This window comes from Diaporthe amygdali (genome assembly GCF_026229845.1).
Source record: "Diaporthe amygdali strain CAA958 chromosome Unknown NODE_54_length_279735_cov_64_132730, whole genome shotgun sequence".
NCBI classification, from domain to species: domain Eukaryota; kingdom Fungi; phylum Ascomycota; class Sordariomycetes; order Diaporthales; family Diaporthaceae; genus Diaporthe; species Diaporthe amygdali.
In genome coordinates this window covers 105,372-121,029 of record NW_026517074.1, presented here as the reverse complement: position 1 = coordinate 121,029, position 15,658 = coordinate 105,372, and the positions used below count along the sequence as shown (strand labels likewise).

At 51.4% G+C, this 15,658-nt stretch overlaps 5 protein-coding genes across 5 annotated transcripts; 2 read left to right on the top strand and 3 right to left on the bottom strand.

Moving 5' to 3' along the window:
• Positions 1-4,286: 4,286 nt before the first annotated feature.
• J7T55_001305 (lpha beta fold family) lies at positions 4,287-5,165 on the bottom strand (the record flags this gene model as incomplete). The annotated part of the gene is made up of 1 exon (XM_053135363.1): positions 4,287-5,165. The coding sequence occupies one exon, from the start codon at positions 5,163-5,165 to the stop codon at positions 4,287-4,289; it is 879 nt and encodes a 292-aa protein (XP_052986944.1).
• Positions 5,166-8,275: 3,110 nt separating this feature from the next.
• On the top strand, positions 8,276-8,635 carry J7T55_001304 (uncharacterized protein; the record flags this gene model as incomplete). Its single annotated transcript, XM_053135362.1, has 1 exon — positions 8,276-8,635. One exon carries the CDS (start codon positions 8,276-8,278, stop codon positions 8,633-8,635), a length of 360 nt encoding a protein of 119 aa, XP_052986943.1.
• A 613-nt stretch (positions 8,636-9,248) lies between these two features.
• Positions 9,249-9,654, bottom strand: J7T55_001303 (uncharacterized protein; the record flags this gene model as incomplete). Its single annotated transcript, XM_053135361.1, has 2 exons — positions 9,249-9,416; positions 9,556-9,654. 2 exons carry the CDS (start codon positions 9,652-9,654, stop codon positions 9,249-9,251), a joined length of 267 nt encoding a protein of 88 aa, XP_052986942.1.
• Positions 9,655-9,811: 157 nt separating this feature from the next.
• J7T55_001302 (Sexual differentiation process protein isp4) lies at positions 9,812-12,746 on the top strand (the record flags this gene model as incomplete). Its single annotated transcript, XM_053135360.1, has 7 exons — positions 9,812-10,072; positions 10,138-10,298; positions 10,372-10,659; positions 10,727-11,430; positions 11,508-11,838; positions 12,024-12,204; positions 12,279-12,746. 7 exons carry the CDS (start codon positions 9,812-9,814, stop codon positions 12,744-12,746), a joined length of 2,394 nt encoding a protein of 797 aa, XP_052986941.1.
• A 553-nt stretch (positions 12,747-13,299) lies between these two features.
• On the bottom strand, positions 13,300-14,986 carry J7T55_001301 (uncharacterized protein; the record flags this gene model as incomplete). The annotated part of the gene is made up of 2 exons (XM_053135359.1): positions 13,300-14,244; positions 14,312-14,986. 2 exons carry the CDS (start codon positions 14,984-14,986, stop codon positions 13,300-13,302), a joined length of 1,620 nt encoding a protein of 539 aa, XP_052986940.1.
• Between the last annotated feature and the right edge of the window lie 672 nt (positions 14,987-15,658).

Below are 15,658 nucleotides of genomic sequence, written 5' to 3'. Positions count from 1 at the left end.
ATTGGCTTGGTTGGCTGGCTAGCGCTGCCATGTTGGTGCTTCATGTAATTTCCCACTGTGCACACACGAGCATGTGCACATGCACATGTGCATAGTTGACGCTCGCCTTCGCTCACTCGCTCTAACTTTGTCAAGAAAAGTTTCCCTCTTATAATTTGCTGCCTGGTTGGGACTGGACTGGATTTGGGGCACGGTGACTGGGTGGGAAAATGCTCCCTCTTTTACTAGTGTACTTATAGGTACCTAGTGGGTCTTGGCCATGTGCCCACCTATCTGCGTACCTCGGGTGGCTGCGATATTTGTCACACGCCGAGCTCTGCTTAGCCTACCACCTTCGATATCGAGCACCCTCCTTAACTAGAGCACGTTATGACATACAAGAGTTGCAACACAGATCTTGTCGACTCAGACCCCGTCGTCTGAGCGTGTAATGGAACGCAAGTGGTCGAAGCCCTTGAGCATAGAGATCGCTCTCGCGTTACTCCCGAAACTGTTATCTGAAACATTTGTTCCGTGTCCTTTCCAATCCGTTAATTTCTCCCTGACTTTTCGCCGAATGCTGTTTCAGTCACTCGTCATAAAGTGGACGCCGCCAGCGGAACATTTATCTTGTTGCGAGACGGGGGGTAGGAAAAAACTAGTCGATCACGTTTCTGCCCACCAATTACCACGCGAGTCACTATTTCCTCGCTCGGCCCATTAATTCTGCTTCTAGGGTACTTGGCTCCGCTTTGTGTTTTGCCGAATACAGACCGACGGCAATGTGTAATATCCAGAGGCAGGACGCTATCATCCTGATCGAATATTCCTGCATTGCCATAAATAAGCGGCTAATCCTGTCGATTACGAGAGCTCACATGCCCACACACACCAGCATCCACTAACGGCTAGCATGAAATCCTGGCAGCAGTGGCTGACAGGTTTGAGACCACATACGTGCGACCCATCCAATCGTTATCCTCGCCGTATGCAGGGTTTCAGCCATTCCGAAGGGCGGTCTGTCATTTCCGGACCAATCCGTAATGAACACGACGCATATCTGACACCACTTTAGAGGAGAAAGACCTTTTATTCCCTCCGATTCTTCTTGCTTCTACCATTCCTACAAAAGTTCCAAGACTACGCGGCGTTTGACTTCTCGTGTCTCACGACGCCAACGGTTGATCCCATCTCGAATGGAAAACTATTTTATAGGTACTTGTCATGACAACGAAACACGCGTTAGTCGTATCAAACCTTATGGATCGGCCACAATTCTGAGTGCATTTCAATACCAATCAGTCCGCCTCGCTGTTTGAAATCTCGGACGGCAGCGTAGCATTGCCCGGCTTTTCTATATCACACGTGAAGACCGAAAGTCAATCTACACAACTACTGTAGGAAGAGTGATACCAAAGTGACGCAACCCCAAGCTTACTGGGTTTTGCTGTCTCCATAAAGTGGCGAATCGAGTCATACGCGGATGTTGTGGTATCGCCTAAGTCCCCGCATTTGCAATGTATCACCACCAATCAACTTCAACAAGTTTTGGGTTTAGATACGGAGTGTCGCGTATGTAGAGTGCGCGTGTGCCTGCCGGGTCGCCGAGATATCTACGCTCAAGATACTGACACACGCTTCACAAAAACAAGCAGAATTCGCGAGTGCCTTGGTACGTTTGGGCTATGATTGTAGATCATTCAACTCAAACTAATAGGAGACAGGTGTATGTAAGATTTCATCAAGATTTCACGCAGGAGCTTACCATCGAGTATAGACTTGATAACTATGTGGAATCAATGCAACGCACAAGACTCAGTTGACCGTAACCTCATCGTCCACGACTGCTGGCGACTCGCGTAGAGGAAGGACGTTCTTCCAGATTACCTTCACGAGTCCGTGACTTGTTCATGCGGCCGGATAATTAGTCTTCCGGAGCTGTCGTGTGAACTCAATTCAAAGAATCCGTGCCACCATCTATGAAGCTCTCGGCGTATTCGGACGTCTCGAGGGCGGAATTTTGCCGAGGGTATGGTTGAGAAGATGACCGGCCGTCAAGCGAATCTTCGGTCACGACAGTGCGTCATATTCAAATACATCATTTTTGGATCCCTCCATCATGACCAGCTCCTCGAGTTGCCACTGTTGTTACAGATATCCTGTCCATGCGATAGTGTAATACCGTGGGCCGCCTGAGCTCTGCGCATTTCTTGACGGGCGTCGCTCTACCTAAAGCCGCATCGTCGGCTTGAATGACACGGTCCCCGAGTCAACAATCTCGAGCCTGTTAATCAAGTCCTCGCACATAAGTCGGGGAGATGTCCACAGCGGCTATCCCTGTGTAAATTCGGGCATACCATTCCATTGCCGCGTCTATGAAATGTTTACTCGATGCACAACTATGTAGCAGAGGGTGTAGTGAATCGGTAGTTTATAATGCAGAATAGGTTTGATCTGTTTGATGTGACGTGCAGCGGACTTTTGTAATATCCTTGCTCCATTCAAATATGAGAAAATGTCTTGCACCGATTTACCACATCTAGCTACAACCGGAGATAACCGGACATTGTGCTCTGCTCAATTTGTCACGCTCGGTCCACTTGCATATGCGAAGGTTCTTCACAACGCATATAACTACCGGAGCCGCTCGTGACTAACACGTCTCGGCGCGGATCCGAACGTATAAAAGAGTCTCTGTGCATACAAGAATCTTAAATAAAGTCTCAGTAACGGTTACGAAGCGCAGAACAAAGTTCACATGTGGCAGGAGGAGGGAACCCACCTTGGATGGAGCTTGTTGCTGATCGCGATTTAAAGTTTGGATGATGTCTCGTCTGAACCCCTGCCCCTGTCAATTCACACATTTGGGCCTCATTTCTCTACTTGCTTGGCATTGGTGATAGGCATAACATGACATTGAATTTCGGCCACAGAAGGCATCGCTCGCTGAATGTGGAATACAGCACGTGTACTCCGGAAGCATAACTCCAAGTTTAGGGTCTCGGACAGTTTCAACGCTGACCGCAAGATGCTGCCGTGAGATCTGAGCAGCAGGAGACAGGGAGACAATCTGATTGATGGGCAATGCTGGGGGATGCGTTTCGGGAATGGCAATGTTGCAAGCGGCAACGCTGTTGACGATACACGGCATGAATGCACGACGAAGGAAGGGTCACATTATACATAAGCACCATGGTAGGATGACTGGTTTCGGGACCGACGGAGGACAGAAACCTTCATGCAAAGGAGACAGCGACTCAGGAATCAAGGGTTCTTTTCCAAGAACGTATGCACGCCGATCATGCCGCCACGAGGGGCCCGCTATAATCCGCCGGCCAGACGAGCCTCACTCACAGCCAACGAGTTTTGTTTACCTAGGAAATGATGCACATGCACTCGATATGTCAAAACGAGCTGGGCATCCATGCGCATCGTGACTGACTCTTGGAGGCACGCGAACCGCCGAATTCCCGGTGGCCCAGTGGCAGATTCCGCAGCACGGCACGCTGTGAGACCCATAACGCTTCGCTGTGCAGATGCACCTGGGCAAAAACATAGAGCTGAAGTGCAAATATATGTAAATACTTTATGCATGGAGGGTGCTACGGCATATGCGCCCCCAAGTAGTTTATTGACAGAAGAGTTGGGGGCGGTCGGCCCCCGTCGAAGACCGGCCCCCAGCTTGTGACACCTCATGTCTGCCACACGTCCCGCAGGATCGCTCGGTCAACGACCGATCAAATCACCTGTCAAAGTATGAGGTACGGTACTGGGCATTGCAACGAGATGATTCGACGTGTTTTGCCGTGTCGCAGTCGTTGTTGTCGTTGTCGTTGTCGTCGCAGCAATGTCTGAGAAGACCACTCGACACTGTGCTATGTGATTGAAGGAAACTTTAGGGGAAAGCAACCTTGGGAGGAATAAACCTTGGAAGAAACCTTATCCTTATTCGCTTCCGGCCATCCGCAAATCCGCATGAACGTCGTCAGAATTCGAGAGAAATCCCACAGACCTCCTTAGCGAATGCTTCCTTGGATCAAAAACACTTTTCAAATCACAGACCTTCTACAATGGTCAATCTCTTTGTGAAACGACCTCACAAATGACCGCATCAACGATCGAAGCACAGGGCATGGTTCCTTTCCGGAACCAGTTCTCCAGAAGCTAAAAGCATCATTTCCATCACCAACAAGGGAACATCAAGGCGCTGATAGGTCCACATTTAACGGGGTATCTTTGTCTCATCATTTGTAGTCTATAATTCGCTGCAATACATCAAGCCAGCATCGATCCATTCTCGCCTCCATCTAAGCGAAGAAGGCCTCCACCGCCTTGGTGAACTGGTCAGGGTCCTGCACAGGCGCAAAGTGGCTCACGTCTGTGAGCACCACGGACGTGCTGCCGGGAATGGCAGCGGAGAGCTTGGCGGGCACGTCAAGGTTGACGGCCTCGTCGTGGTCGGCGGAGACGATGGCCACCTTCTTGCCGTCGATGGCGCCCAGCCCCGCGGTCGTGAACTGCGGCAGCGTGGCCTCGAGTGTGCCGACCTTCGTCGCGAAGTCGGTGAAGTTTGCGTTCGGCTGGTTCGTCGCGTACTCGGTGGCGCACCGCGTCACGAACTCAGTATAGATGGCCGTGTCCGTGAATGTCGTGTTGGTGTCCTCGGGCACCATGAAACCCGCGAACACGAACGCCTTCTGAATCCCTGCCGCGATGGTCGTGTTCTGCAGCATGGCTAGTGTCGTGGCTGCACCATCGGACCATCCGACCACGTTGTACGACGTGATGCCCTGCTCATTCAGCTGCGCGAAGATATCGTTGGCGAACATGTCGAAGGTGAAGACATCGTTGGCGCCGTACGTGCTGCGCCCATGACCTCGGCGGTCCACAGCCACGACGTATTTGCCGTTGGCCACAAGCTGCTTGATCACGTCGCCGAAGTATGCGCTGTACCCGAGACCGCCGTGGTCAAAGACAATCGGGGTGCCGCCAGCCGCCTCGTTGTACTTTTGCAACCATAGGTCGGCGCCGTTGATGGAGCTCAGGGTTGTGTTGATGGGCGTGGGCAGGGCTGGAGTCGCCGGCAGAGTCTGCCAGGCTGCGGTTGTTTGTCGGATCGCCAGTGCGTCGACTGCGGTTGAGAAACCGACTGCGGCAAGCAGACTCAGCACTTGTGTGGAAAGCATCTTGTTCTATGTGAGTGAATGACTATTGTTTTGAAAAAACGAAAGTGGGTAGTTTCGAATCGCTTAAGGAATGATGTCTTTGGATATGCAGTGAGTAGTGGGTGAATGATGAGCATATCCTATTGACGACTCCATACTTGTCTCGAGGCTATATACACGATGGAATTTTAAGCTTACAATTCCGATCGAGGCAGTGTTTCTCGAAATAGGGGTGGGCTGTGGAGTTGCGTAGAGCTTAAAAAAGCCGCCTAGGTAGAAAAGAGAGGCCTGGCATCATGCCCGAGTCAAGGCACTGGCGGCAGGACCGACAGAGCTTGGCATCGCGTCTATTAAGCTTCGGGCTGCACGTTTCAAGTGCCATAATTTTAGCAATTGACTACCGAATGAGCCGCGCGCCTTTCCCTACACGGAGTATCTCATATTCGCGATGTTGCGCTGCACACAACGTAGTTATGGTCGCCTATGCCGGACGTACTTGGCGATGGCTTCGGCCTGGTGGCATGAACGGAGACGAGTATAACCCCGAGAGCCCGCGACTTAATAATTCTCGCCTTTTCGATCATCTATCCAGTAACTGCAGTCTCATTGAGGGTTTCATCCTGTAGCATAGTCAAAATCTTTTGTATGCATGCAGGTTCTCTACTCAACTCCATCATCAATCCGCTCGCGTACGCTTCAGCGCATCTTCGAAACCAGAGCCATTTACCGCCAGTCTGTCCGACTCGAGATATCTCTGCACGGCATCTTCAACCACCTAGTTCTTTTATTAAAGGCATAAAATTTCATGCTCGCGGAGCGCCTTGGTATTGACGGTCTAAGATTAATGACGGCAGTCAGTCAGCCAGTTGGGAACAGCAGGCATGATCTTGCTTTCAGAGACAGGCCAGTCGGCTGATTCCTTAGGAATATTGAGAAAGAGGAAATGTGGGAGTCTCTCACTTTACTAATCACTATGATCATCGTTGTGACATTGTCAAGGTAACGCGAGTCCTCTATCGTTGCTCAAGGGAGACATGCCACAAAATCTGTGTCTGGCCTTGGCCTTGGTGAAGTGCATATGGCTGCGGCGGCGTGCGTGGGAAACATTCAAGACTCGAAGCTCCATGAGTAACGGTCTGTGGCCGTGATAATGGCGCATGCGACAGCGTGAAATGCATACTCATACACTTTGGGGGGCCTGTTGCTTCTTCTTTTCAATTGGAGACCCGAAAGGAGAAGTATATCGGAGCTGGCCAAGTTGAGGCGCCGCAAAGTTGTACATGGAAGGAGATCGAAGGGGCCCCATCGCTGGCTCATGGAAGGTGAGCTTTCAAGTTGTGATTGACGATAACTCACGAATCCGGCAAACTGCCTTTACGATCATTGCCGATCAGCTTCGACGAAATTGCCTTCCAATTCAAGAAGCTCAAGTTGAAGAGTTGGAAACCTGATGGCTGCTTGAGGAACGACGCTGTAAAGAACTCTGGGAGTATTTGTCTTACAACATGCCAGAAAAAACAAGTCTCCAAAAGCATCAAACTCAGACTATATGGAAGGACATATGAATTATGAGCACAGAAAATCTCCGGTGATCTACAGTCACTCAAAGTAAGAAAGTGTTTCATCCAAAACTTCACAAAAAGACAAAGTCCAAGATGACCTGTATACTCAGTATAAAAATGAAGAACAATCTAGGCAGTTGAAGGATTCATCCTTGAACAGCATTGAGAACAGAAGCAATTGTGGATAGCTGGCAACAAGCAGAGTACACAGGCTCAGCTGCTGGTTATATAATAGTTCGGCATCTGATATGATTTAGTAATCCTCTAAAGGTGTTAAGTCTGCCGGGCACAATGGGATCAAATATTCCAAATTGCGTAAGGGACAACTGAACATAAGCCAGCCGCTCTTGAAAGCTTCAGATCAGGGGAACATGAGGACAGTTGGTGGATCCCGTTGTGAGCTAGGCATAAAATCTCGAGGTATGTCCATGTATATTTTCGAAACCCGATGGGTTACGCGAAGACATGGTGATATATGGTCGGCTGTGCACTGTGGTGACCGAGAAACTCGCGAAGCTGACGAAATTTGTACGTATTTCTTGCAAAGGAAATGTTTGTTGTCAGATGGGCAAAGAATAGTACACCCGAAAAGTGTACATATACAAGGCAAGGCTGGCTGACGAAGTTTCGTTCACCGTGACCTATTTGACGAATGAGCCCCGTGGCGTGTCCTTCGAGGCTACACAACAGCGTTTCATCGAATTTGACAGAATATTCAAGCTGAAAGGAAACCTGCACGAGAGTTTTCACCTAGTGAAAGCTTATTCTATGAGGTTGCATTACCTCGACATGGCCTGCCACACTCCCTCCCGACACAGCTGTAAATCATATAAATAATAGATATCACTCAATCTGGCATGGCAGCTCAGCTTTTTGGCCACCATGATGCGAGGTTAGTGTGAATGATGCTGGCCACTATGATACAACCATCGCACTGCAGGAGCTCGGTGAGGATGCGTGTGACGGAGCTCCCTTCTGGAAGGCCGGGAGAAGAAAGATGGATGGATGCCCTGTCGGATCGAGGAGTGGATTTATTAACTCACAGATCGGGTTTAGTCTCACGGTGAGAATCCTATCTTCATTTTCCAGGGTCCGTACCAATCAGTGGGTTGACCCTTATCTGGCATCCCTGCTGGACCTGCTCGAGGAGAATCCATCGTCTCGTAACTCTGTGGGGTCGACCAATAAAGGACATGGAGCCTGCTGGTAGAGGTTTTTACTCAGAACCAAAATAAGGCAAGACTCGAAAGGCAGACTGGAGCCGGGGAGGTGCGGCTCCTGAAAGCCACCCGCTGGGATCTGCGTCCGGCGATTTTGGTCTGGTGCAGTCAGGGGACAAGCTTTGCCCAGGCACATCAAGCTTTAGCCTGGAGCTGGCGGATGTGCCAAGTAGCGGATTATCACCTCGATGGCGCCAGGGGTGGCCATTTCAAGTGAACGTTCAACGACGTGCGATGAGCGAGCATGTGGACTTCCATATCAGATTTGACTCTGTGAGGGATCAGTCCAGTCGAATGACGAGTGACGACGTAGCATACGCGGCACTGTGCATCTGGGTCATCAGGAAAGATGCTGAGCAACCGCATGTTCCATTCTTTAAAGATGCAGCGCAGCGATAGGCGAAACTGGCAGACGTGTCGTGGACACGGGCGGCACAGCGGGTTCAAGGCCTTGGAAGATGTCGCCAATTCGGCCTTTTCAAGCCGATCTGCAGGTCCGGGCCCCAGAAATGGGGATCTTCGCGTTTCCAAGCCCTTGGATCCAGCAGCATGGCGTCGACCTGTCAGCTCTGCTGAGGCGGAGTGGTGTGACCCTTCGGAATGTCCACAGTGGCCGCCGAGACTTCCATTTGCAGCAGGCTTTTCATGGGAGTTCAGCTCGAATTGGCACTTTGTCCGAAGAAACGCCAGGCCGTCAAACGTTGAGTAGCATCAATTACATAAATTGCTGTGCCGCAACGCCTTGACATGCTCTACAGTACGTCGTATAAATGAGGGTTGGACTTTGGAGGATCCAGTCACGCAGCGAGATATTCCCGGACCATCCAATCAGTGGCTAACGGATACAAAGAAGTGGATGTTGCGCATGGCCCAAAAGGTCGTAGTATGTGTCAGCGGCACCAATCACCCACCAACACTTGCAGCTCTGAGGGAGGCATCGAGAGTGGAAACACAGAATCGCGGGCGCAATAAGCTGCACGACCGGTTGGTCCCTGCGCCGAGTTTGCCGTAGCGCAATGCGACTGGCATGGAGGATGAGACAGTAAGACAAAGAGCTGATGACCAGCCATGTCGTGCATGTCTCTGTCTCCTCTGCCTCTCTGTTTTGTCTGCCGTCTCTTGATTCGCTTGTTCAACTTGAATGTTTGGGATTGTTTGCACGGGAGTAGTTTGTGAATGTGTAAGATAGATGCAATGCAAGTGTTCGGGGGCGGAATGGCGGTAGGGTCACATCTCACCCACATACGGTAGACCTATCCATGTTTCCTAATTCGTCCAACCCATGTGTATTTCCTGCTTCTTCTCTATGTTCGTCGTAAGCCCTAGTGAGCCGCGAACTCGGCCGCCCCCGTCCTCTCTCCGCTTTGGCCAATCTGGCCGGATTTCACATCCACGTCGGCGATAACGTCAAGCTGATCAACCTTTCGATGTGACCGATGCATTCTCAGGACATGGCCGCTTGAGGAAGGTCGTTTGAAGACCTTTACACCCTGAAGTCAACGTTTCGAGGGTTCACTGGCGATCCACACATACTACCCTTGCCTTACCACTCACCTCACCTCGGCCCCTGCACACCACCCTGCCATCATGCATTTGGTGTAACCACTCATCCGTGGGTCCTGGACTTACGACTTTCGGTTCCGTTGCCACATTGACCAGGTTCACAATCCTCGATGGCCCTTCCCATTGAAATACCACCTCATCCTCGACCTGGAATTCAGGCTGCATTGAGCTTCCGTGTTGCTGTCTCATCTGTCATCCGGATTTGTCTTGTCTCGCATCGCCGTTGGCAGCCTCTTGCCAACAAGTTAGAGACTTTGAGTGAACGAGCGCCGCGCTCTCCTTCCAAAGACACACGCACGCAGACGGGCACATCACCACCACCATGGGCTTCTCATTTCGAGGGAAGACCTCGGAGCAGCCCATCATCGTCAGCGAGATAGATCAAGGCATATCATCTGCCACAGAACCACCGGCAGCCGACCTGAAGAAGTTTAGAAAGCTTCACCAATTCGATCCCTTCCTTGACCTTGACAAGCTCGAGACAGTCGACAATGCTCTGGCAACCGGAGACCCCGAGAAGGAGGCGGCCGTGGAGGAGCAGCTCATAATCGACGACTCTCCGTATCCTGAAGTCCGGTCATCGGTACGCTCGTCGCAAGCAGACGCAATCATCCCATATCAGGCAATTTGCTGACCAGCTCGACCCAGGTTCCTCCTACGGATGACATGGACACGCCAGTCAACACCATCCGAGCATGGACGATCGGCATGGTCCTGTGCACTATCATTGCGGCTGTCAACATCCTAATGGGCCTGCGCAAGTCCCCCGTCACCATCACTGCCTCCGTTGTGCAGCTAATCGCTTACCCGTACGTCCCGACGCGCAGCTGCAGCTTTACCTCAGGGGATTCTCGAGATGCTGAAAACTGACCACTTCCATAGAATCGGCCGCGGATGGACTGCGGTCATGCCGAACAAGGAGTACAGCTTGTTCGGCCGCAAATTCAACTTGAACCCTAGCCCATTCAACAAGAAGGAGCACACCATGATCACTGTTATGACTGCTGCCGGCGCGAGCAGCTCGTACGCTATCGATATCTTGCTTGCGCAAGAGATTTACTACGGCCAGTACTTCGAGTGGGGTTTCCAGATCCTCCTCATCGTCTCGACTCAGGCTATGGGCTATGGCCTGGCTGGTATCATGCGGCGGTACCTGGTATGGCCTGCGGCGTATGTTACTCCTTCATTGTCACTCTACTGCTTACAGTGTAGTCCATACTAACAGTTGGCGTGATAGAATGGTGTGGCCAAACCAGCTTGTTCCAGCAGTCGTCATTGCGACGCTGCACAACCACGAAACATCAGACCCTTCCAAGACAAATGGCTGGCGCATTGGAAGATATGCTTTCTTCCTGATTGTCGCAGGTGGCACCTTTGTTTACGAGTGGTTCCCCGTGGTCATCGCCCAATTTCTTAGTTACATTGGCCTTTTCCCAACCTGGATTGCGCCCAACAATGTAATCGTCAACCAGGTCTTTGGCGGTTTGAGCGGCCTCGGCCTCATCCCGCTCGCTTTGGACTGGTCCATCATCTCGGGTTTTATGGGCACGAGCCCTCTGATGACGCCCGGATTCTCACTGATGAACATGCTTGCCGGCATGGTCCTCGTGATCATCGGTGTCGCCGGTATCTCATGGGCCGGGCCAGAGTTCATGCGATACCTGCCTCTCGAGGCCAACGCCAACTTCGATCACTTCGGTAACTCATACAATGTATCTCGAATTCTAACCTCCGAATTTACCTTCAACGAGACCGCCTACAAGGAGTACTCTCCACTCCTAATTGGACCCGCCTTTGCGCTTTCGTATGGAGTCGGCTTCGCTGGCTTGATTTCCACGGTCGTTCACTGTGCTCTATTTTATGGTGTTGACATCTGGAATCGTGCCAAGAGCGCCAAGTACGAGGAGCCTGATATCCATCTGAAATTGATGCGCAAATACAGTACGTATGCTCACCTCAAGCTGCAGTGCACAGAGCAAACTGGCCCAAACAGATTGCTAACCGAGTTCGTCCTACAGAGGAGGCACCTGAATGGTGGTTTCAAGCGACTTTCGTTGTAGCCTTCGCGTTTGCCATGATTTCCTCCCAAGTCTGGGATACCCACCTGACGTGGTGGGCGCTGATCATTTCTATCCTCATCGGAATCTTCTTTACAATCCCGGTTGGAATGCTCACGGCCATCACGAACAACCAAGCCGGCCTGAATGTCATCACCGAGATGATCGTCGGCTATATGACCCCAGGCCGCCCTGTCGCCATGATGCTATTCAAAAGTTACGGCTACATGATGACATACAACTGCCTGCAGTACGTCATGGACATGAAATTGGGCCATTATATGAAGATCCCGTAAGTAGCTTTCGTACACAATTTGAACCTTTCCTGGGGAGAGACGCTTTCGTATGTGTGGACTTCACTAGCCTTTCTCAGACCGCAGCTTTTGAGACAGGCTATGAACACATAGTATTATCCTCTACTTCGTTTCTCAGAAGTGTTCTTCCGTGTACTCTGGCGGCTAACCACAAATGCTTCAGGCCGCGATCTATGTTTGCTGCGCAGTTCTTCCCAGTCATCTGGCTGGCTATTGTACAGATCGCAAGCTACAACTTCCTCCGCGGTAATATCGCCGGCATTTGCACTGCAGACCAGCCGCAAGGCCTGACCTGCCCCAACGCGAAGACATTCTTTAATGCCTCGGTCATCTGGGGTGTCATTGTAAGCTACGATACCACATTCCTGCCTACAGAGCTTGATATATCCCCATGGCAAACTAACGCCTACGTGTGCAGGGACCCGCCAGAATGTTTGGCACCGGCCAGCTATTCTCTTGGACTAATTGGTTCTGGTTGATTGGAGCTGCCTGCCCGGTGATCCATTACCTCTTTGCCCGCAAGTACCCGCGCTCGTGGCTGCGGTACCTTTTCACGCCGTCCATCTTCGGCGCGGCGGGTATGATCCCGCCCGCGACGACCTGGTATCTGATGAACTACGTGCTCTTCGGCCTGGCTTTCAACTGGATGGTGCGCCGCCGGTTCTTTGGCTGGTGGACGCAGTACAACTACGTTCTCAGTGGCGCTCTCGACATCGGCCTGGCCCTGACGGTTGTCATCTCCGGCCTTGCGCTGGGCCTGTCGGGCAAAACATTCCCTGACTGGTGGGGCAACACCGTGCCATACAACACCCTTGATATGACCGGGCCCGCTACGACTAAGGTGTTGCCTGATGATGGGAGCTTCTTTGGCCCGACAACGTGGTAGATATGGCTTCATTATGATAATGTAGTGGTTTCATGCGTTCATCCACTCTAGTAAGCCTGGAGAGGATTGTTTGCTATCACATTTGGATGTAAGCTGGTCAGCTGTTTGTTTGGCAATGAAAGAGACATTCATGGGCCAGCTGTTGAAGACACAAGCTTAATTTTAAGGATATTATTCGTGAAGCGCATAGCTCTGCAGCAATCCTTTCAATTGGAACTCCTACTCCAACCAGAGTGTTTTGCTCGCTCGATGTCCTGTCATAATACCAAACGTACGGAAATTAAGAATGATCATGTGCGATCACTTCACGTCGGCCGAGATCAGCGGAAGATATCGATGTGTCCACCAAAGCGGGATTTGATGAAATCGCCATGAAATGCGAGCTGGACACAGGTAGCTCTGGCTAGGTCTTATTCTAGGATGTGTTACTGGGAATCCTTCTTGTGAATTCAACCATTCACTTCATCTTCTCACTTAGTTGTACAATCTCCTTTTTGATGTTGAGCCTTGGACTGACCCATCTAGCCAAATCGCTCAAATCCGATGACCTAAATTAGTTCCCGACTGGTATGGATTGTGGATTCGAGAATAGATCATCCGGATCAATTTTCTTCTTGAGCCCTTTGAGTTTCTCGAACAACACATCGCCATAGTACAGCCTGCCCGCCTTGTCGGCACTCAGCTCTGTGTCTACATACCCCTGATAGGCCCCATAACCGCCAGCTCCGAGCACTTCTGTCACCTGCTTGTTCAAATCATTTACGAGATCAATCCCCGCCGGTACGGGGAATACCATGTCCGGACCATCCGTGAAGCCAGAGTTCTCCATGACCCAGGTGGTGTCACGGCGCCAGAACGCCGACTCGCCGCTTTTGCTGTCCAGGAAGATCTGGTTGTCGACGCCGCCCTGCAGGCTGAGTGTCAAGTACCACGGCACGGCAGGATTCTTTTCCTCGCGGTGTGCCTGTGCCCACGTCACCAGGTTCCTGAACGCGCTATCGGGGAGGCCCGGCGCGGGTACCGTGATGCTCTTGGTGTAGAAGGTGTCGTGATCCGGGGCTGGGGCATAACCGCTTTCGCCAGGCTTGAGGTAAGCTATGTCACTGCCGTAGTTGGCATCCTTCAGCGCGTCCGCCCAGGAGTACTGCTTGATGACGGTCGGGCTGTCACTATCGCCGGCGCCGGGTGGCGGCAGCCCGCGTAGTAGCTCGGGAAGCACCGTCTTGTTGAAGGTTGCTACTGGGCCGAGGTAAATGCCTTTCAGGTTGAAGGTCCCGAAGGCGTCCAGGGTCACATCGAACTGGAAGTTGCGGTCCAGCCCCGAGGACGCGTTGTTGGCGTAGTTCTGGATGTGCGTTAGAGCTGCAACGCTTTGTTCCGTATTGTCGCTTAGGCCCGGCCACGTCAGGTAAACGCCGGTCAGGGCTTCCGGGTAGGCGAAGGTTTTCGCATAGAAGGTAGTTGCAATACCGAAAGAGGCACCGGCGCCCTTCATGGCCTGCGGCAACGTTAGTTATCTGAGAACACAAGTAGGCTATTCAGACTTGGACATTGAGGCTACGCACGAAGAACACATCCTTATAATCTGTAGCCGTGGCGTGCACTAAGGAGCCATTGGCCAAGACGACATCTATAGCCACTAATGAATCGATGGCCAGTCCGTAAGCTCTCGTTGTAAATCCATCCCCGCCAATGGTGAAGTGACCACCAACGCCAACGTTGGCACACGTTCCGTGAGGAAGTGCTCTTCCGGTTGGGCGCAGCGCTAGCTCGAGATTTCCCAATCTCAGACCCGCACCAAAAGTCGCTATGTTCGTATTGGAGTCGAGGCTGACATCCTGGAACTTCTGTAGGTCTATGACCACGGCGCCGTCTTTACCACCCATGCTGTAAGACCCGTACGAGTGTCCACCGGACCGGGACTGCACTTTCAGCTTGTACTTGGCCGCACATAGTACAGCATCCGAGACGTGTTGGTTGTTGGTGGCAATGACAATGACCGTGGGCTTATACTGGAGGCGGAGGTTATACGTTGACGAGTAGCTGGAATATGTGGAGTCAGAAGGCCGGATCACGGATAGATTTTTGTTGGTCAGGCAACCCTCCACAAAGTCTTTCTTCCCGCTCCCGTAGGCGTCTTGTCCGTGAGCCAATTGTGGGAAATTCTGAATACAGCAGAGCAGCACCAATGCACAGAATGAGCGACAGATGAGCCCTGTGAAGTTTCGCTGAGTTGTCATGATTAAGGCTTGCGTTTATCATGTGCATAGGCAGTGCATGTACAGATGTTGATAGCAGTTCGTGTTTTCTGCTAGATAGAATGAGATGCCTAGGTTCCCGTCTGAATGTTTTGTAGCCCTGTAGATTGAGGTTGTCATTGTATGTGATTCTATATCCCTTTGTTGGGTTCCGGTGCCTTGGGAACTTTTCTGCCTGCCTGTCCATGCATTGAAAAGCCACTCGGCTGAACACGAGGATCACCGCCTAGAATGAACACATGCAATGCAACATTGGTTTGAATCGCGGATATTAGTTATGTAATAAAGTTCAACACCAGTGGGCGACTAGGAACTTACCGGTCAACTTGGCGTCAGCAATCCCTTGATACTACACACGACGCGGAACACCCAAGAATGCCAAGATTCCTTCGCGAGAATAGAGTCAAGTGCGGAATTGAGGTGGGGGTGTCAGCCCTCCAGTCGCCGAAGCATAGCTGTTTTGGCTCTGCTGAAGCAAGCCTTGAGGGGAATCTGCTTTCTGTACGAGAATGGACCATCGAATCCAGCTCAATGTTGAATGTAGCCTTGAACGCGCCAGCTTTTAAGCCGTTGGCCTGTCTCATCCACAAGATGTGCCATGCACTGACGACCATGGCTGATATGATGGCACTTCATGCTCTTAAGACCGCGCCC